Raw genomic sequence first — 22,001 nt, 5'->3', positions numbered from 1 at the left:
TGTGGGGATGCCTTTTTAAATACACCTTCAGTGGAATAAAATGTACCCTACTATTACTCTTTAAACCATTTATTCAGTAAAGCTATAGAATATGCCATAAGGTACATTCATATCTCGTGCTCTTGTTGAGGCCCCTTGATCAAAACATAGACTGGATTGCCTGAAAGAGGAATAGACTGATTATGCGTCTCAGTGTCAGCATCAGCATAAAATTTCTTAGCCAACCGCTCCCAGCCAACAATGGCCCTTTTCCCTTTATCACAACAACACTCCTTTCCTATACTTACCCTCTCTCACTTTTACTCCTCATTCGGATTCCTCGTTCGTCATCTGCCAACAGATGGATGCTCAGTCAGCATTCGCCACCTCCATTACGCGTCATTGGTGAAGGCCACTGCTCTTGTTCGCTTGTTCCTTGTTCTGTTTTCAGCTTCTTCTCCTTTTGCACCACACGAAACGACTTGCACTTTTTGTCAATGACGCCTCCACTGCAAAACCATCGCCCGGAATTGCTGTCGTCTTACTTGCACAATGCGTGGTGTCCAGCTTGCTCATTGTGTCTACTGCAAAGGCTCCCAACACGGCCGTAGGATACCAAGACGGCCCATGAACTTGGTTTACATCATAAAGACATGATTACAAGGATTGGTACGTGCAATAGTATGAGGTAAAACAGTGGCAGGGTTCAAACAGGTGGTGTTTGTTTCATGCTGCTCATCAACATCATCATCATCTTCTTCTTCCATAGGTACTTCATCAAGCACTACCTTCACTTGGCGGATTATGGATGTTACAGGAATCAGCACAACAACCAGGATTGGGAGCTGCACGATACCGTTTGCTCCAGCAAATCTTTTTTATTATGATCCCCAATCACAATTTGTCTTGGACCTCTTCGCTTTCATTGTATTCTCTTTGTCACGATGATGTTGGGTGGTGGTACCATGATCTCTCGGTCTTGTATTCCCCAATGCACAAGCCATACACGGATGGTTGGTTATCCTTAGGCTGGTGAAGACTTAGGTTTGGATGGTGGATCTTTGGAAAAGGTTCGTAAAAAAAGGATCGGCTTTCGGTGTCAAATCAATGGAGACTATACATGTTGCATGATGGCAGGATGGATATGGTAAGAGCACACTTTGCGTTGAGATGTACCAGTAGATGTTCGATGTTGTGGTTCAGCTAGGGGTATTAGTGTATTGTAGTCTTTTGGCGATGAAAATAAAAAGGGTCACAATGGTTAAGGATATCAAGGTATAATCGAATGGGTTGAGATGGACATGGCGCACGTATCATTTGCGGCTCGTATGCATTAAGCACTAAAAGCCATCTCTTTTTGGCATCACGTGCCTCTTGTTTGAGAAAACGCAATCATCATCATCAGCATTAATACGCTTGCCGCGATCATATGAATGCTTTTAAATTTGTTCATTATCAAAACAGCAAATGAGGTTACTCTTGAGATTAGTATTATTGTATCCATCATCAAAGAGCCTGAAGCTGGCGAGCTGTGATTATCATATTGACACACTAGCATCCGTGTCATTTAACTGGCCACGAAAAGGAAAGGGAGAAATCATCTTTTTATCGAATCAGTGCATTGAAGAGGAGGAGACTATGTAAAGGTGAACGTCCATAAGAGTATCTATTATCTCTTGACATTGATCGTCATGTCAGGTCTTTTTTCCTTGAGGCGCGTAATGTCTTCAATGTTGGTTACCATGGCAGGATGAATGCTGACCCATTTGAGTTGTGTGAATGTTTCAAGTGCATGCCAAAAGCTGCCACCGTCGTCATTGGTGCGTTCCATGGCAAACGTGCACTGCTTCAAGTTTTTGAGTCGTTTCAAGGCATTGATTGAATGTGTAGGTAGTGCCTCTCGGCACATGATCACAAGGCATGTTAAATTGGGGCATCCGCGTACAAGCTGACCAACAAATCGATCCATTTGATGCGTATTACAATGTAAAGTAATGTTGATCATCAATCGCTCAAGCTGTTTAAGGGGGTAGATAGTGTCCAACACATTGACAATGCTGTCCGAGGTATAGGAATGGAGAATCAGGTGGCGTAGATGATGCGAATGTTGAGAAATGCGATCAAGGTATCCTTTAATAGTTGACGGGTCGACAAGTTCGGGTCCTTCATCCAATCTAAACTCTAGCTTTTTCAAATTGGTTGGTATCGTATCGAGTACTGCGGGGTGGTTGTTGATTGCTTCAGATGTCATTATCAATTCCTCGAGTAACGGTGCGTTGCGTGGTATCCACCATCCGGATTTATTGAGCGTAAGTTTCTTGAGCCGTGGGTACTGAATGTCGTAAATATCCCTGTTATTGCTCTCATCATCCATATCCCATACAATCTTCTCAAGGATCTTCCGATGCTGTTTCAATACAGAGCCGATATCCACAAAGGTATCATCAGAGTCGACATCCACAGAAGTATCATCATTCGGCGGTACAAAGCTCTCGACTGTAATACTTGTAATCCCAATTGTTTCATTGAGGGGCCCAAAATTCGAGAAGATGATATCAAGGCTCTTATCGGATAGATTAATGAGCAGGCTGTTCATGGATGGAAGGTAATCGGATATAATAAATACAGCTTGTATATCAGAGCATGGATGAAGTCCAAGGTGATTGAGTGATGGGAAACGCCTGCAAATCCCTATGGTCTGATCGCATGTAATAGGCTCTTGTGCTCTGCAAATGTCCAGCCATTTTAAATTGGGCCATGTCGTCATGGGGAGAGAGCTGAGATCGGCAACGCGTGATTGAGGGAGAGTGAGTGACACTAGGTTGGGAAAGGTCGACATTATCTTGGCTATGGGTAACATGAGCCCGATACCCAGTTCGATACTCAAATGCATCAAAGTCTTGCTAATTGATTCCAACGACGATACAAAATGATCACTGTGATCATTCTCGTACTCTAAATGAGCTATGGTAAATGAACAAATATCAAGAAATGCATACACAACTTACGATAAATGGTTAATGCCTGTAGCGAGCAAAAGTCGTTATCGCTCAGTAAATCACCTAGCCATGTGCCGTGGCCGTATCGATTTATGGTCAATTTCTTCGTATGTTGAGCAAACTGAATGACTTGAGATAGAGTGTCCTCATCGTAGCCTCGATGATGCCCAACAGAAAAGCTTAACCCATCGAAGCATTGAACAATACGATCTCGCCATACATTGGATACATGCAAATAGAGGCATGGTATATCCGATTGCAAAGGAAAACGATCCATAAACATAGGAATCAGCGTTGTAGTTACAATGTCGAGAGGCAGTTGGCTAATAAAGTCGATGTGTGTGTTTTGACGTTGCTCAGCATCCATTTTGGCTCGTTGCAGTGTATCATAATGCGTATCCATGGCATCCACCGTACTCAGGCCCTTGTCGCAGATATCGATTACTTGAAGCTGTTGTCCTTGTTCACTGTAAATGTCGGCTTCCCGCAGATATCCAAGTGCTGAAGAAGGCGATAGCTGTTGCATAACTCGGGCATCGTGAAGAGCCAATTCAAAGTTGGCGCACTTTGTCAACCCAATGGCGCGTAGATTCAAAGCTGACAGGATCGATTGAATAGATTGATGGAGTTGTATTGTTGAATCGTGAACAAGCTGTGCATATTTTTCAGAAGAGGCTTTGAGAGTGGGCTGTTTGCATAAAGCGTTCCAAATCGAGTCGTCCATTGTTGGTTGGCTGGGAAACAAGAAGGCTGTGTGCCACCATCCAAACACAAATCTCTTTTGCCCTCCTTTTTACACTTTACCACTCTCAGACTTATACTTTTCACTCTCCTTGTCGACATTCTTCCTTCGTCTTTTGCCATCAGATTAGTTGACAACCAGCATGCCGCTGTTGGTTACGCCCGTCATCTCTACGACAACTGCTCTTGGTTGTACCTGCTTCAGCTGCTTCTATTTCACAAACTACTACTTGTACGCTTGGCAATGGTACCTCCTCCACTGAAAGGCCTTCGTCAACAATGGCGATCGTCTTACATGCTCATTGTGTCTAGTTCAAAGGCAACCAACACGGCTATAGGGTACAAGCCTGCTACCAACGAACCAAGGCGTATCGCAAACTTGCCTAGATACCACAAAGACACAGCTACAAGGATTGGTACGTGCAATGGTATGGGAGATGGCTTTCACAGGGTTCAAATAGGTGCTATTTGTGTCATGCTGCTCACCATCATCATCATCACCTTTGACAGGTACTTCACCAAGCACTACCTCCACTTGGTGTATGATGGATGATTCAGGAATCAGGTCAATGACCAGGATTATGAGCTGCATGATACCTTTTGCTCCAGCAAGTCTCTTTCATGATCCCCAATCTCAATTTTTCTTTGGCCTCTTGGCTTCCACGATGATGTTGGGTGGTGGTGCGCCATTGTCTACCCATGATGCTCTCTTGGCTGTGCACTCCAATGCTCAAGCAATACACGGATGAGTGTTATCCTTAGGCTGAAGAAATAGGTTTGTATGATGGATCTTTGGAAAAGGTTGGTAAAAGAGGATCGGCTTTCGGTGTCAAATCAATGGAGACTATGCGCGTTGCATGATGGCAGGATGGGTATGGTAAGAGCACACTTTGCGTTGGATGTACCGGTAGGTGTTGGAAGTTGTGGTTCAGCTAGAGGTATTAGTGTAGCTAGTCTTTTGGTGATGAAAATAAAAAAAGGGTCACAATGATTTAAGGATATCAAAGTCAATCAAACGGGGTTGAGATGGCCATGGTGGGCGTATCATTGGTCAGCTCGTATACATCAAGCACTGAAAGCCACCACTTCTTAGCACCACGTGCGTCTTGTTTGAGGAAACACAGTCGTCCTCATCAGCATTGATAAGCTTGCTACAAGCTTATGAATGCTTTTGAATTTGTACATTTCAAAAGCAGCAGACGCGGTTACTCTTGAGATTGCTATTATTGTTGTTGATTATCGAATTGGCATACTAGCATCCATGTCATTCAACAACTTGTGAAAAACGGAAGGAAGAAGACTTTTTTATTACATTAATGCATCACAGATGACAATCGTTAATGGGGAAGGTGCATGGGATATGTACATGAAAAGGATCGTTCAGAAGAGTGTGTAATCTCTCTTGACAATGATCGTCATGTCAGGTCTTTTTTCCTTGAGACGCCTTATGTCTTCAATGTTGGTTGCAATGGCAGGGTGAATACGGATCCACTTGAGCTGTGTAAACATTTCAAGTGCGTGCCAAAAGCTTCCATGGTCGTCATCGATGCGTTTGATTGAAAATATGCACTCCTTCAAATTTTCAAGTCGCTTCAAAGCGTTGATCGAATGCATGGATAGTCCCTCTCGGCATATGATCTCAAGGCATGATAAATTGGGGCATCCTCTTGTGAGCCGTTCAACAAATCGATCCATTTGATGCGAATCACAACGTCTAGTAACCCTGATCATCAATCGCTGAAGCTGGTTAAGAGGGTGGATAGCATCAACCACATTGATAATGTTGTTCATGGTATAGGAATGGAGAATGACTTCGTGTAGAGGATGCGAATGTTGAGCAATGCGATCAAGGTATCCTTTGATTGTTGACGTGTCGGCAAGTTCGGGTCCTTCATCCAGTCTAAACTCCAGCTTTTTCAATGTGGGTGGTACCATATCGAGTACTGCAGGATAGGCGTTGATTGCTTCAGATGTCATTATCAATTCCTCGAGTAACGGTGCGTTGCGTGGTATCCACCATCCGGATTTATTGAGAGTAAGTTTCTTTAGCTGCGAGTACTGAATGTGGTAAAAATCCCTGTTGTCACTCTCATCATCATTATCCATGTCCCATTCAATCTCCACAAGGGTCTTCTGATGGTGTTTTAATACGCAGCCGATATCCACAAAAACATCGTTCGACGGTAAAATGCCCTCAATTGCAATATGTGTAACCCCAAGCAAGTCACTGACAGAACCTTGATCCGTGTACATGATGTCAATGTCTGTATCCAATGTATTGATACCCAGGCTGTTAATCGATGGAAGGTAATCGGAAACAATGAATGCTGATTGCATGTCGGAGCATGGATGAAGTCCAAGGTGGTTGAGTGATGGGAAACGTTGCCAAATTCCAATAATCTGGTCGCATGTAATAGGCTCTTGTGCTCTGTGAATGGATAAGCTCTTCAAATTAGGCCATGTTGACATTGGGAGAGAGCTGATATCGGCAACACGTGATTGAGGAAGATCGAGCGAAACCAAGTTGGGGCAAGTCAACACTATCTGGTCAATGGAAAACATGCGTCTGCTTCCCATTTCGATACTCAAATGCGTCAGGGTCTTGCTAATGGATTTCAGCGACGATACAAAGTGGTCAACATGGTCATTCATGTACTCTACATCAACAAAGGTAAGTAAACGGATGTTAAGAAAAGGATACACAACTCACGTTCAATGAATAATTGCCGTAGCGAACAAAAGTCATGATCTCGCAGTAAGTCATCTAGCCATGTTCCATGGTGGTATCGATTGATGTACAATGTCTTGGTATGTTGAGCAAACTGAACGACTTGAGATAGAGCGTCCTCATCGTAGCCTCGATGATCCCCAGCAGAAAAGCGTAATCCATCAAAGCATTGGGTGATACGATCTCGCCATAGATTGGACACATACAAATAGGAGCATGGTGTATCCGATCGCAAAGGAAAATGATCCATAAACATGGGAACGAGTGTCGTGATTACAATGTCGACAGGGAGTTGGCTGATAAAGTCGATGCGTGTGTTTTGGCGTTCCTCAGCATCCATTTTGGCTCGTTGCAATGCATCATAGTGCGTATCCATGGCATCCACCCTACTTAGCCCCTTCCTGCACACATCGATTACTTGAAGCTGTTGTCCTTGTTCACTATAAATGTCGGCTTCCCGTATGTATCCAAGTGCTGAAGAAGGTGATAGTTGTTGCATAGCTCTGGCATCGTGAAGAGCAGATTCAAAGTTGGCGCACTTTGTCAATCCAGTAGCTCGCTGATCCAAAGCTGACAAGATCGATTGAACACCTTGATGGAGTTGTGTCGTTGAATCGTGAACAAGCTGTGCATATTTTTCAGAAGAGGTTTTGAGGGTGGGCTGTTTGCATAAATCGTTCCAAATTGAGTCTGCCATGGTTGGTTGGCTGAGAAACAAGGTCGTCGTCAATGCCACGATCGGCTTAAATCTCTTTTGCCACTCTTGCGCACACACCACGCCCTCCTTTTTGTACGTTACCACTCACAGACTTCACTTCCACTCTCCTTGTTGACATTCTTCCTTTTCGTCTTTTGCCATCAGATTGGTGGACAACCAGCATTCAGCTCTTGGTTACGCTCGTCATCTCTACGACAACTGCTCTTGGTTGTACCTGCTTCAGCTGCTGCTTTTACACAGACTACTTGTACGGTTGGCAATGACACCTCCTCCACTGATAGGCCTTCGTCAACAATGGCGGTCGTCTCACTTGCTCATTGTGTCCAGTTCAAAGGCACCCAACAGGGCTATAGGATACAAGCCTGCTACCAACGAACCAAGGCGTATAGCGAACTTGCCTAGATACCACAAAGACACAGCTACAGGGATTGGTACGTGCAATGGTATGGGAGATGGCTTTGGCAGGGTTCAAATAGGTGCTATTTGTGTCATGCTGCTCGCCATCATCATTATCCACAGGTACTTGAACAAGCACTACCTTCACTTGGCGTATGATGGATGATTCAGGAATCTGATCGACAAGGAGGGTTGTGAGCTGCACGATACCTTTTACTCCAGCAAGTCCAATGTGATCCAGCCTCAAGTTGTTTCAGCTCATGGGTGTATTCCCTTTTATGACGTTGCTGGATGATGCTCTCTCGGTCATGTACCTTCAATGCTCAAGCGATACACGGATGATTGGTATCCTTAGGCTGATGATGGCGTAGATTTGGATGGTGGATCTTTGAAAAAGGTTGGTAAAAGAGGGCCAGCTTTGGGTGTCAAATCAATGGAGACTATACACCTTGCATGATGGCAGGATGAATATGGTAAGGGCACACTTTGCGTTGAGATGTATATATCAGTAGACGTTGGAAGTTGTGGATCAGGTAGGTGTATTAGTGTATTGTAGTCTTTTGGTGGTGAAAATAAATAAAGGTCACTATGATTTGAGGATATCAAAGTCAATCGAACGGGATTGAAATGGGCATGGTGCAGGTATCATTTTCCAGCTCGTATACTGTACATTAAGCAGTAAAAGCTATCACTTCTTGGCATCACGTGCCTCTTCTTTGAGAAAACATCAGCAGCATCAGCATTGACAAGCCTGCTATCATCAGACAATGCTTTTAAATTGTTCTTTACAAAAACAGCGGACGAGATTACTCTTGAGATCATTCAATGCTTATGAAAAAGGGAAGCGAGAAGACATCTCTTTATTACATGGATGCATAACAAATGAGATTCAATCATGAGGAAGGTATCTGAAAAGTGGGAATACAATGCAACATACAATGTTCAGAAGCACCTGAATGTTTTGTCAAGAAAGGTCGTCATGTCAGGTCTTTTTTCTTTGAGACGCCTAATACCGGCAAGATTGGATGGGATTGCGGGGTAAATACGAATCCATTTGAGCTGTGTAAACGTTTCAAGTGCTTCCCAAATGCCATCGCCATGGGTGCCATCGATTGAAAATGAGCACTGCTTTAAATTCTCAAGTTGTTTCAAAGCATTGATTGAATGGGTGGATAGTCCATCTTTGCAATTGATCTCAAGGCAGGTTAAATTGGGGCATCCTCTTCCAAGCCGTTCCACAAATCGATTCATTTGACTCGAATCACAAGGTGCACCCACTCTGATCATCAATCGCCGAAGCTGGTCAAGACAGCAGATGACATCAGCCATTTTGACAATGTTGTCCATGGTATAGGAATTCACAATGAGTTCTTGTAAATGTGTATAGCGAGCAACGCGATGGAGGTATCGTTTGAGAGTTGGCGTGTCGACATCGTCGGCTCCCACGTCCAGTCTAAACTCTAGTTTTTTCAAATTGGGTGGTATCATATGGAGTACAGCAGGATGACGGCTGATTGCGTCCCACGTCATTGTCAATTCCTCGAGTAAGAGTGCGTTGCGTGGTATCCACCATCCAGATCTCTCGAGCATAAGCTTCTTTAGGCGTGGGTATTGAATGTCATCAACATCCCCGTTGTCGCTCTCATGACTCATGTACCATTCAAGGTCCTCAAGTGTCTTCCGATGCTGCTTTAATATCGGGACGATCTCCACAAAAGTATCATTTGTAAAGCTCTGAATTGAAATATTCGTAATCCCAGGTGTGTCACTTGGGGGTGCTTGATCGGAAAAAATGATACCAGTGCCCATATCAGATAGATGAATCTCCAGGTCGTTGATGGATGGAAGGTAATCGGAAACAATGAGTGCTGATTGCATATCGGAGCATGGTTGAAGTTGAAGGTCATTGAGTGATGGGAAACGTCTCCAAATTCCTATGACCTGGTCGCATGTAATAGGCTCTTGTGCTCTGTGAATGGATAACCTCTTCAAATTAGGCCATGTCGTCATAGGAAGAGAGCTGAGATCGGCAACACGTGATTGAGGAAGATTGAGGGACACCAAGTTGGGGCAAGTCAACACTATCTTGGCTATGGATAACCGGAGTCCGCTTCCCATTTCGATGCTTAAATGCGCCAAGGTCTCGCTAATTGATTTCAGCGCCCATACAAAGTGGGAAACGTGATCACTCATGTACTCTACATCAACAAAGGTAAGCGAACGGATGTTAAGACAAGGATACACAACTTACGTTCAATGAATAATTGTCGTAGCGAGCAAAAGTCATGATATCGCAGTAAATCATCTAGCCATGTTGCATGGTGGTGTCGATTGATGTACAATGCTTTGGTATGTTGAGCAAATTGAATGACTTGTAATAGAGCGTCCTCATCGTGGTTTCCATCAGATCCAACAGAAAAGCGTAATCCATCGAAGCATTGAATAATACGATCTCGCCATACATTGGACACATGCAAATAAGGATTGGGGTTGTTTGAACTGATAGCTGAATCATCCATCAACATGGGAATGAGCTTCGTAACCACAATGTCGACAGGCAATTGGCTCACAAAGTCGATACGCGTGTTTTGGCGTTCCTCAGCATCCATTTTGGCCCGTTTCAAATCATCATAATGCTCATCCATGGTGTCAGCCATTCTCAGGCCCTTGCTGCATACATCAATGACTCGAATTTGTTGCCCTTGTTCACTGTAAATGTCGGCTTCACGTAGATAACCAAGTGCTGAAGAAGGCGACAGGTATTGCATAACTTTGGCATCACAAAGAGCTGATTCAAAGTTGGCGCTCTTTGACAACCCAATGGCGCGTCGATTCAAAGCTGACAAGATGGGTCCAAGGGATTGATGGAGTTGTACTGTTGATTCCTGTACAGGTTTTGCGTATTTTTCAGAAAAGACTTTGGGAGTGGGCTGTATGCATAAATCCTTCCAAATCGAATCTGCCATTGCTGGTTGGCTGGGAAACAAGACCATGGTCAATGGCAGGATCACGCCGCCCCAAGCTTAAATCTCTTTTGCCAGTGTTGCACACACACACACACACCGCACCCCTTTTCTTACTTTATCACCTACGCACTTTTACTTTTACTCTCCTTGTCTGCAATCTTCCTTCGTCTTTTGCCATCATGTTGGTTGCCAACCTAGCATGCGTCTCTTGGTTACGATTGTCATTACCACAACTCGTCTGATTCGCTTTTTTCTTGTACCTGTTTCAGCTGCTCCTTGTGGACAAAACTACTACTTGCACACTTGGCAATGCCGCCTTCACTGAAAACCGTTCGTCGACAACTGCCGCCGTCTCACGTTCTCACTATCTTGTCATACAACTTGCTCATCGCGTCTAGTGGAAAAGCACTCAACAAGGCCATAGGATCTATACCTGCTACCAAGAAACCAAGGCGTCTCGCAAACTTGCCTAGGATCATGCTGGTATGATTACAGTTATTGGGTACGTGGAATATTATGGGAGCCAACGTTGTGAGTATCCAAAGGGGGGCTTTTCTATCAAGGTGCTCATCTTCACCATCATCAACAGGCACCACCTTGTATGCTCTTGCTCTTGGTTAATTATGGAGGCTTCAGCAACCAGAAGATTGCGAACTGAACTGCACTTTTTCTTCTCCAAGCCTTTTATCATGATCCAGCTTCAACTTGTTTTCATCTCTTGGCTTCTATTGTATGTTGTCATGTACTGTGGATGATCCCATTGCATATCGGTGATACTCTCGATCATCTACAATCCCGGCAGTCAAGTAATACATGGAGGATGTCGATGTCTTTAGGCTGATAAGGTAGGTAGGTTTATGTGATGGATCTTTTGGATATGCTTGTTGAAGTGGATCGGATTTGGCGTCAATTCATTGGGGAGCTCTATATGTGTTGGATGAAGGTACAATGGATATGGTATGGTAAGTGCTGGTGGGGTTGGGATGTGCGTGTACATAGATGTTGGGGGTTACGTATCATTTAGCTCGCTGTGTCAGTGTAAACTTTCGTTGATGAAGAATAAAATGGACAGCATGCTTCAAACGTTCAAAGATGATGGGGTCAGTCGTAATGGTTTGTGCATGTGCAATTTGTCAGCTTCTTTTACGATGTAAATATCATCTTTACCTAGCACCACCTTTGTATTGTTTGCTCCTCGTGGCTACCATTAATAAGGTTGTCCTATCATATCAATGGTTTTAAACTCGTTGGTTACAGAACCATCTGATGAGTTTGCTCTTGAGATTAGTATGATTGAAAAAACGGTTATGGATATGGAAAGGGAGAAGCAAGTCAAGTTTTTATTATATTGTTGCATAAGGAATGGCTTTCAATCATGGGGAAGGTATTTGGAAGATGGGAATACAATGCAGCAAAGAACTTTCAGAAGCGTGTGAATGTTTGATCAAGGAAGATCGTCATGTCAGGTCTTTTTTCCTTGAGACGCCTAATGCCAGCAATGTTTTTTGGAACCGCTGGGTAAATACGGATCGATTTGAGCTGTGTAAACGTTTCAAGTGCTTGCCAAATGCCATCGCCATTGGCTTGATTGATTGCGAATGAGCACTGCTTCAAATTTGCAAGTTGTTTCAAGGCATTGATTGAATGGGTGGATACTCCATACATGGAATTGATCTCAAGGCAAGTCAAATTGAGACATCCTCTTGCAAGCTGGTCAACAAATCTTTCCTTTTGAGACGAATCGGTGTATATAGTAATGTGGATCATCAATCGCTGAAGCTGGTTAAGAGGGTGGATAGCATCAACCATATTGACAATGTTGTCCATCGTGTGGGACCTTATAACAAGCTCGTGTAGATGCGAATGTTGAGAAAAGCGGAGGAGATATCGTTTGACAGCTGACACGGTGACAGTATTGAGTCCTAGTTTAAGGTCCAAAACTAGCTTTTTCAAATTGGGTGATATCGTATCGAGTACTGCAGGGTGGTTGTTGATTGTTTGCGATGTCATTGTCAATTCCTCTAGTAAGGGTGCGTTGCGTGGTATCCACCATCCCGATTTATTGAGCGTAAGTTTCTTGAGGCATGGGTACTGAATGTCGTACATCTCCCTGTAGTTGCTCTCATCATCCATATCCCATTGAAAGTCCTCAAGCGTCTCCCGATGCTGCTTTAGTACAGAGCCGACATCCACAAAGGTATCATCATTCGATAGTATAAGGCTCTCAATTGCAATCTTTGTAATCCCAGGCTTTTCACTAGGGGATCCGTGATCGGAGAACGTGATACAAGTGCCCGTATCAGATAGATGAATCTCCAGGTCGCTGATGGATGGAAGGTAATTGGAAACAATGAGTGCTGATTGCATATCGGAGCATGGTTGAAGTTCAAGGTGACTGAGTGATGGGAAACGATGCCAAATCCCTATGATCTGGTCGCATGTAACAGGCTCTAGTGCTCTGTGAATGGATAACCTCTTCAAATTGGGCCATGTCGTCATAGGAAGAGAGCTGAGATCGGCAACACGTGATTGAGGAAGATTGAGGGACACCAAGTTGGGGCAAGTCAACACTATCTTGGCTATGGGTAGCATGCGGGTGATTTCTATTTCGATGTCCAAATGGGTCAATGTACTGCTGATTGCTTGCAGCGATGAGACAAAGTGGTCAACGCGATCATTCATGTATTCTAGATACGCTATGGTAAGTAAACAGGTATATTAAAAATGCATGCTTATACAACTTACGTCCCATGGATAATCGCCGTAACGAGCAAAAGTCATTGTCACGCAGTAGATCACCTAGCCATGTTCTTTCTTGATCATATTGATGTATGATGAATGTCTTGGTATGTGGAGCAAACCGAATGACTTGTGACAAAAAGTTCTCATCGTAATCTTCATGATATCCAACCATAAAACGTAATCCGTCAAAGCATTGAATAACACGATCTCGCCATAGATTGGACACATACAAGTAGGGGCACTGTACATCCGATTGCAAAGGAAAACGATCCATAAACATAGGAATCAGCGTTGTAGTAACAATGTCGAGAGGCAGTTGGCTGATAAAGTCGATGCGTGTGTTTTGGCGTTGCTCAGCATCCGCTTTGGCTCGTTGCAGTGTATCATAGCACGTATCCATGGCATCCACCCTACTCAACCCTTTGCTGCAAATATCAATGACTCGAAGTTGTTGCCCTTGTTCACTGTAAATGTCGGCTTCCCGTAGGTACCCAAGAGCTGAAGAAGGTGAAAGCTGTTGCATGAGCTTGGCATCGTGAAGCGCAGCATCAAAGTTGGCGCACTTTGTCAACCCAATGGCGCGTCCATCTAAGGCTAATAGGACCGGTTCAAGAGATTGGTGCAGTTGAGTGGTTGAATCGTGGACAAGCTTTGCATACTTTTCAGAGGAAGCTGTAAGCTTAGGTTGGTTGCATGAATCCTTCCAAATAGAGCGTGTCATTTTAGGCTGGCTGATGAAACAAGATCGTAGCCAATGCCCCCTCCCGCCCCCCGAAGCATAAAAATCTAGCGCCCAGTCAACAGCAACTGTTGTCTCTCTTTCTCTCAGACTTTCACTTTTCGCTCTCCTTGTCGACAATCTCCTTTCGTCTTTTGCCTTCAGATTGATCCGCCACCCGCATTCGTCTCTTGGTTACGCGTCATCTCTATGGCAACTGCTCTTGGTTGCTTTTTTTTTGTTGTACCTGTTTCAGCTGCTGCTTTTACACAAAACTACTACTTGTACGCTTGGCAATGACACCCACCCCCTCCCCCAACTTCGCATACAAATGCCGTCGTCTCACATTCTCACTATCTTGACGTTCAGCTTGCTCGTCGTGTCTACTGGAAAGGCACCCAACAAGGCCATAGGATCTACACCTGCTACCAAGAAACCACGCTAGATTCACGTTGGCATGATCACAGTTATTGGTATACGTGGAATATTATGGGAGTCAACGTTGTCAATATTCAAAGGGGAGGGGGCTTTTTCTTTCAAGGTGCTCATATTATTCATCATCAGCAGATACTTGTGTAGGCTCTTGCACTTGGTTAGTTATGGAGGCTTCAGCAACCAGAGGATTGCGAGCTGCACGACATACGCGATATTACTTGCACCTTTGACAATGTCACTTCCACCGAAAAACGTTCGTCGACAATTGCCCTCGTCTCACTTGCTCAATAGCTTGGCATTTGGCTTGCTCATCATGTCTACTGCAAAGGCAAATACCACGGCCATGGGATATAAACCTGCTACCAACAAAAGAAGAGGCCTCACAAACTTGTCTAGATTCGTGTTGGTATGGTTACGAGGATTGGTACGTGCAATACAATTGTGAGATAGCATTGGCAGGGTTCAAAGAGGTGCTATGCTGCTGCTTACCACCATCATCTTCTTCTGCAGGTACTTGTCGATACATCACCTTCACGTACGCTCTTGCGCTTGGCTCATGATGGGTGTTTGAGCAATCCAATAAACAACAAGGTGCAAGCTTCGCGACACTTCATGCTTCTGCAAGCCTTTTATCATGGTCCAGTTTCCATCTTGGCTTCTATTGTATCTTGTGCACTCTATTGTTGGATGATGCCATTCCATACCGGTGATACTCTCGATCGTGTACAATCCCGGAAGTCAAGTGAGAGATGGATAGGACCGATGTCTTTTGGGCTGATAAGGTAGGTAGGTCTAGATAATGGATCTTTTGGATATGCTTGTTGAAGAGGATCGCATTTGTCGTCAATTCAGTGGAGATCTACATATACACGTTGGATGAAGGTACAATGGATATGGTAAGTGCTCTTCGGGTTGAAATGTACCGTTACATAGATGTGGGGGTGGTTACATATGGTTTAGCTAGCTGTATTAGTGTAAACGTTTGATGCTGAAAATAAAAAATGGGCAGCATGCTTTAAAGCTGATGGAGTCAATCGTGATGGTTCGTGCACGTATAATTTGTCAGCTTCTTTCATGATGTCGCCTCTCTTCCTTACACATTGATAAGCTTGACACTATCATATCAATGGCTTTAAAGTCGTTGGTTACATGGTATTAGTATGATTGATGTTGATTACCGAAGAAATTGAAGCTGTTTAGGTGGCGGTGTTTATCAGAGTGCCATGCTACCATCCGTGCGTGTTGCACAAATGATTATGGATATGGAAAGGGAGACGCAAGTCAAATTTTTATTACATTGTTGCATAAGAAATGATAATCAATCATGGGAAAGGTACTTGGTAGATGGGTATACAATGTAACAAAGAATATTCAGAAGGGCGTGAATACATGGTCGAGAAAAGTGGTCATGTCAGGTCGTTTTTCCTTGAGATGCCTAATGCCAGCAAGGTTGGATGGGATTACAGGGTAGATACGGATCCCTTGGAGCTGTGTAAACGTTTCAAGTGCTTGCCAAATGCCATCTTCATTGCTGCGATCGATTGAGAATGAGCACTTTTTCAAATTTCCAAGTTGTTTCAAAGCATTGATTGATGGGGTGGATACTCCATTTTTGCAATTGATCTCAAGGCAGGTTAAATTGGGACATCCTCTTGCAAGTTGGTCAATAACTAATTCCTTTGGATACGAATCCGACGGTTTGATAATGTGGATCGCCAATCGCTGAAGCTGATTAAGGCGGTAGGTACCATCCATCATATTGCTAATGCTTTCCACGATGCGGGACCTTATAATAAGCTCGTGAAGATGGGAATGCTGAGCAAAGCCAAGGAGATATCGTTTGGTGGCTGACACAATGACAGCATTGCGTCCTTTTTTAAGATCCAAAACTAGCTTTTTCAAATTGGGTGGTATCGTGTTGAGCACAGCAGGATGGTCGTTGATTACTTGCCATGTCATTGTCAATTCCTCGAGTAATGGTGCGTTGGGCGGTATCCACCATCCAGAATTATAGAGAGTAAGCTTCTTTAGGCGTGGGTATTGAATGTCGTAAATATCGCTGTTGTCTCTCGTATCACCCACATCCCATTCAAAGTCCTCAAGTGTCATCCGATGCTGCTTTAATAATAAGCCGATATCCACAAAAGTATCAACATTCAACCGTCCAACGCTTTCCATTGAAATCTTTGTAATACTAGGCGTCTCACAGGGTGGCCCGTGATTCATGAACACGATATGAGTGCCCGCATTAGTTGGAGAAATCTCCAGGCTGTTGATGGATGGAAGGTAATCGGAAACAATGAGTGCTGATTGTATATCGGAGCATGGATTAAGTCCAAGGTGATTGAGTGATGGAAAACGTCTCCAAATCCCTATGGCTTGCTCGCATGTAATAGGCTCTTGTGCTCCGTCAATAGTCAGCTTCTTCAAATTGGCCCATGTCGTCAAGGGAAGAGAGCTGAGATCAGCAACATGAGGCCGAGAAAGTTCCAGGGACACGAGGTGAGGGCAAGTCAACAGTATCGTGGCTATGGGTGGTGACAAGTGGCTGCTTCCCGATATCATACTCAAATGCGTCAAAGTCTTGCTAATCGATTCCAACGATGTTACAAAGCGGCCAATATGATCATTCATGCAATCTAAATGAGCGAAGGTAAGTAAAATAATGTTGAGAAAAGGATACACAACTTACGTTCAATGGATAACCGCCCTAACGAGCAAAAGTCATTGTCACGCAGCAAATCACCTAGCCATGTTCCATGGCCATGCAGCGTTATGGACAATGTCTTGGTATGCTGAGCAAACTGAATGACTTGTGACAGAGTATCTGCATCGTAATCATGATCATATCCAACCATAAAACGTAGGCCATCGAAGCATTGAATAACGCGATCTCGCCATACATTGGATACATGCAAATAGGAGCATGGTATATCCGATCGCAGAGGAAAACGATCCATAAACATAGGAATGAGCGTTGTGATAACAATGTCGTTTGGTAGTTGGCTGATAAAGTCGATCCGTTTACTTTGGTGTTGCTCAGCATCCATTTTGGCTTGTTTCAATTCATCATAATGCTCATCCATGGTGTCGGCCATACTCAGGCCCTTGTTGCAGATATCGATCACTTGACGTTGTTTCCCCTGTTCACTGTAAATATCTGCTTCGCGTATATATCCAAGTGCTGAAGAAGGCGACAGCTGTTGCATCAGCTTGGCATCGCGAAGCGCAGCATCAAAGTTGGCACACTTTGTCAACCCAATGCCGCGTCGATCTAAGGCTGATAGGACCGGTCCAAGAGATTGGTGCAGTTGAGTGGTTGAATCGTGGACAAGCTTTGCATACTTTTCAGAGGAAGCTGTAAGGGTGGGTTGGTTGTATGAATCCTCCCAATCTGCCATTGTTGGTTGGCTAGGAAACAAGACCGCAATCAATGCCAGCTACCCCACATGCATAAATCCTGGCGCCCAGTCAACACCAAGTGTACCATTACTCCTTTCTTTTACTTTGTCACTTTCTCAGACTTTTACTTTTCGCTCTCCTTGTCGACAATCTTCTTTCGTCTTTTGCCTCAGATTGGTTGGCAACCCAGCATTCGTCTCTTGGTCACGCTCCATCTCCATGACAACTGCTCTTGGTTGCTTTTTCAGCTTTTGCACAAGACTACTACTTGTACGCTTGGCAATGACACCCACCCCTTTCCCCAACTTCGCATACAATTGCCGTCGTCTCACTTTCTTACTATCTTGGCGTTCAGCTTGCTCATCGTGTCTACTGCAAAAGCACTCAACACGGCCATAGGATCTGTACCTGCTACCAACAAACCAAGGCGTCTCACAAACTTGCTTAGATTCACGTTGACATGGTCACAGTTATTGGTACGTGGACTATTATGGGAGGGAACGCTGTCAGCATTGGAAAGGGGGGGGAGCTTTTTCTTTCAGGGTGCTCATCTTCATCGTCATCAACAGGCACGTCTTGTCGAAGCATCATCTCCACGTACGCTCTTGTGCTTGGCTGATGATGGGTGTTTGAGCAATCCAATAACAAACAAGGAGCGAGCTGCACGACACTTTTGCTTGAGGAAGACTTTTATCATGATCCAGTTTCCCTTTTGGCCTCTATTGTATCTTGTCACGCTATGATGTCATTGCGTATTGGCGATACTCGGGATCGTGTACAATCCGGGCAGTCAGGTAAGAGATGGATTGGACCTATGTCTTTTGGACTGATAAGGTAGGTAGGTATAAATGATGGATCTTTGGATATGCTTGTGAAAAAGGATCCGATTTGGTGTCAATTCATTGGAGACCTATATACGGACGTTGGATGAAGGCACAATGGATATGGTGAGTGCTCTTGTAAATGAGGTATACCGGTACATAGATGTTGGGGGGGCTACATATGGTTAGCTAGCTGTATTAGTGTAAACTACCTGTGGTGATGAAAAATAAAATGCCCAGCATTCCTTATAAATAATGGAGTCAATTGTGATGGTTTGTGCATGCATAATTTGTCATCTTTCATGATGTAAATATCAAGTCGCGATCACTATCTCTATCTAGCACCACGTTCGTATTGTTTATCCTCGTGGTTAGCATTAGTAAGGTTGGTGTCATTATATCAATGGCTTTAAGTTTATTGGTTACTAAAACAGCCTTGGTATCAGTAGGATTGATGTTGACTATAGAAGAAATTGAAGCTGTTTACCATCCGTACGCGTCGTATAAATTCTTATGGATATGGGAAGGGAGAAGCAAGTCAAGTTTTTATTACATTGTTGCATTCAATCATGGGGAAGGTATTTGGGGATGGGAATACAATGCAACATGGAATATTCAGAAGCGTGTGAATGTTTGGTCGAGAAAGATCGTCATGTCAGGTCTTTTTTCCTTGAGACTCCTAATGCTGGCAAGGTTGGATGGGATCACAGGGTAAATACGAATACATTGGAGCTGTGTAAACGTTTCAAGTGCTTGCCAAATGCCATCTTCATTGCTGCGATCGATTGAGAATGAGCACTTTTTCAAATTTCCAAGTTGTTGCAAAGCATTGATTGAATGTGTGGATAATCCATACTCGCCATTGATCTCAAAGCAGGTTAAATTGGGACATCCTCTTACAAGCTGGTCAATAACTCTTTCCCTTCGATTCGAATCAGACCGTCTAGTAACGTGGATTGCCAATCGCTGAAGCTGGTTAAGGCAGTAAGTAGCATCCACCATATTGCCAATGTCTTCCATGGTGTGGGTCCTGATAATAAGCTCTTGAAGATGGGAATGCTGATTAAATCGAAGGAGATATCGTTTGATGGCTTGCACATTGACAGCATTGGATCCTTTTTTAAGATCCAAAACCAGCCTTTTCAACTTGGGTGGTATCGTGTCGAGTGCTGAAGGCTGCTGGCTGGTTGTTTGCGATGACAATATCAGCTCTTCTAGTAACGGTGCGTTGCGTGGTATCCACCATCCGGATTTGTCGAGAATGAGTTTCTTGAGGCGTGGGTAGTGAAGGTCGTAAATGTCCCTGTTGTCCCTCTTAACATTCATATTCCATTTAAAGTCCTCAAGAGTCTCCCGATGTTGCTTTAATACTGAGCCGATTTCCACAATGGCACCATCATTCGAACGTACAAAGCCGTCAATTGCAATCTTTGTAATCCTAGGCGTCTGACTTGGGGTCCCGTGATTCATGAAGGTAATGACAGTGCCCATATTAGATAGATGAATCTTCAGGTCGTTGGTGGATGGAAGGTAATCGGAAACAACGAGTGCTGATTGCATATCGGAGCATGGATGAAGTCCAAGGTGATTGAGTGATGGAAAACGTCTCCAAATCCCTATGGTTTGCTCGCATGTAATAGGCTCTTTTGCTCCGTAAATAGTCAGCTTCTTCAAATCGGGCCATGTCGTCATGGGAAGAGAGCTGAGATCGGCAACAACAGGTCGAGAAAGTTCCAGGGACACGAGGTGAGGGCAAGTCAACAGTATCGTCGCCATGGGTAGTGACAAGTGGCTGCTTGGCGATTTGATACCCAAATGCGTCAAAGTCTTGCTAATTGATTTCAGCGACGATACAAAGTTGTCAACGTGATCATTCAAGCACTCTAAATGAACGAAGATAAGTAAATGAGAATATCAAGAAATGCATGCATACTACTTACGTCCAATGGATAAACTCCACAACGAGCAAAAGTCATTGTTACGCAGTAAATCGCCTAGCCATGTGCCACGGCCATGTAGCGATATGTACAATGTCTTGGTATGCTGAGCAAACTGAATGACTTGTGACAGAGTGTCTGCATTGTAATCGTTCTGACTTCCAACCATAAAGTGTAATCCGTCGAAGCATTGGATAACGCGATCCCGCCATAGATTGGACACATACAAATAGGAGCATGGTGTATATGGTCGCAAAGGAAAACGGTCCATAAACATGGGAATAAGCATTGTCATCACAATGTCGAGAGGCAGTTGGCGAACAAAGTCGATGCGTGTGTTTTGGCGCTGCTCAGCATCCATTTTAGCTCGTTTCAAATCATCATAGTGCTCATCCATGGCATCGACCACAGTCATCCCCTTACTGCAAATATCAACAACTTGACGTTGTTTCCCTTGTTCACTGTAAATATCTGCTTCGCGTATATATCCAAGGGATGAAGAAGGTGAAAGCTGTTGCATGAGCTTGGCATCGTGAAGAGCAGCTTCAAAGTTGGCACATTTTGACAACCCAATGGCGCGTCGATCTAAGGCTGACAGGACCGGTTCAAGGGATTGGTGCAGTTGAGTGTTTGAATCGTGGACAAGCTGTGCGTATTTTTGAGAAGAGGCAGTAAGGGTGGGTTGATTGCATGAATCCTTCCAAATAGAGCATGTCATTGGTGGGTTGGCTCAAGAAGAAGATCGTAAACCAATTCCAGCAACAGCACTCCTTTCACTTTCTCAGACTTTTACTTTTCCCTCTCCTTGTCGACAATCTTCTTTCGTCTTTTGCCATCAGATTGATGAGCAACCCAGCATTCGTCTCTTGGTTACGCGTCAACTCAATGACAATTGTACTTGCCTGCTATTTTCTTGTACCTGTTTCAGCTGCATCTATTCACAAACTACTGCTTGTACGCTTGGCAATGACACCCAACCCTCCCCAACTTCTCATACACTTGATGTCGCCTCACTTTCTCACTATCTTGGCGTTCACCTTGCTCATAGTGTCTACTGGGAAGGCACTCAACACGGCCATAGGATCTGTACCTGCTACCAACAAACCAAGGCGTCTCACAAACTTGCCTAAGATCACGTTGGTATGATTACAGTTTTTGGTACGTGGATTATTATCGGAGGCAACGTGGTCAGTATTCAAACGGGGGGGGGGGACTTTTTCTTTCAAGGTGCTCATCTTCGCCATCATCAGCAGCTACTTTTCGATACATCACCTTCTCGTACGCTGAGTTATGGATGTTTCATCGACCAGATCAAAAGCAAGTCCTGCATCATGATCCAGTTTCCATCTTGGCAGCTATTGTTGGATCGATTGGTATACCCGAGGCCAAAGTGAAGTACTATGATTGGGATAATAGGTA

The 22,001-nt window shown here is 44.1% G+C and overlaps 6 protein-coding genes across 6 annotated transcripts; all 6 read right to left on the bottom strand.

Moving 5' to 3' along the window:
- Positions 1-1,648: 1,648 nt before the first annotated feature.
- Positions 1,649-3,702, bottom strand: O0I10_006237 (uncharacterized protein; the record flags this gene model as incomplete). Its single annotated transcript, XM_058486267.1, has 2 exons — positions 1,649-2,943; positions 2,988-3,702. 2 exons carry the CDS (start codon positions 3,700-3,702, stop codon positions 1,649-1,651), a joined length of 2,010 nt encoding a protein of 669 aa, XP_058342879.1.
- Positions 3,703-5,099: 1,397 nt separating this feature from the next.
- On the bottom strand, positions 5,100-7,144 carry O0I10_006236 (uncharacterized protein; the record flags this gene model as incomplete). Its single annotated transcript, XM_058486266.1, has 2 exons — positions 5,100-6,376; positions 6,430-7,144. The coding sequence occupies 2 exons, from the start codon at positions 7,142-7,144 to the stop codon at positions 5,100-5,102; spliced, it is 1,992 nt and encodes a 663-aa protein (XP_058342878.1).
- Positions 7,145-8,503: 1,359 nt separating this feature from the next.
- Positions 8,504-10,554, bottom strand: O0I10_006235 (uncharacterized protein; the record flags this gene model as incomplete). The annotated part of the gene is made up of 2 exons (XM_058486265.1): positions 8,504-9,759; positions 9,813-10,554. 2 exons carry the CDS (start codon positions 10,552-10,554, stop codon positions 8,504-8,506), a joined length of 1,998 nt encoding a protein of 665 aa, XP_058342877.1.
- A 1,395-nt stretch (positions 10,555-11,949) lies between these two features.
- Positions 11,950-12,354, bottom strand: O0I10_006234 (uncharacterized protein; the record flags this gene model as incomplete). Its single annotated transcript, XM_058486264.1, has 1 exon — positions 11,950-12,354. One exon carries the CDS (start codon positions 12,352-12,354, stop codon positions 11,950-11,952), a length of 405 nt encoding a protein of 134 aa, XP_058342876.1.
- Positions 12,355-15,793: 3,439 nt separating this feature from the next.
- O0I10_006233 (uncharacterized protein) lies at positions 15,794-17,823 on the bottom strand (the record flags this gene model as incomplete). Its single annotated transcript, XM_058486263.1, has 2 exons — positions 15,794-17,061; positions 17,115-17,823. 2 exons carry the CDS (start codon positions 17,821-17,823, stop codon positions 15,794-15,796), a joined length of 1,977 nt encoding a protein of 658 aa, XP_058342875.1.
- A 1,437-nt stretch (positions 17,824-19,260) lies between these two features.
- Positions 19,261-21,300, bottom strand: O0I10_006232 (uncharacterized protein; the record flags this gene model as incomplete). The annotated part of the gene is made up of 2 exons (XM_058486262.1): positions 19,261-20,528; positions 20,586-21,300. The coding sequence occupies 2 exons, from the start codon at positions 21,298-21,300 to the stop codon at positions 19,261-19,263; spliced, it is 1,983 nt and encodes a 660-aa protein (XP_058342874.1).
- Positions 21,301-22,001: the final 701 nt, after the last annotated feature.

This window comes from Lichtheimia ornata (assembly GCF_029851405.1).
Source record: "Lichtheimia ornata isolate CBS 291.66 chromosome Unknown scaffold00027, whole genome shotgun sequence".
Taxonomy (NCBI): domain Eukaryota; kingdom Fungi; phylum Mucoromycota; class Mucoromycetes; order Mucorales; family Lichtheimiaceae; genus Lichtheimia; species Lichtheimia ornata.
Note: the sequence above shows the minus strand (reverse complement) of the source record. Positions and strands in the feature narration are given on the sequence as shown.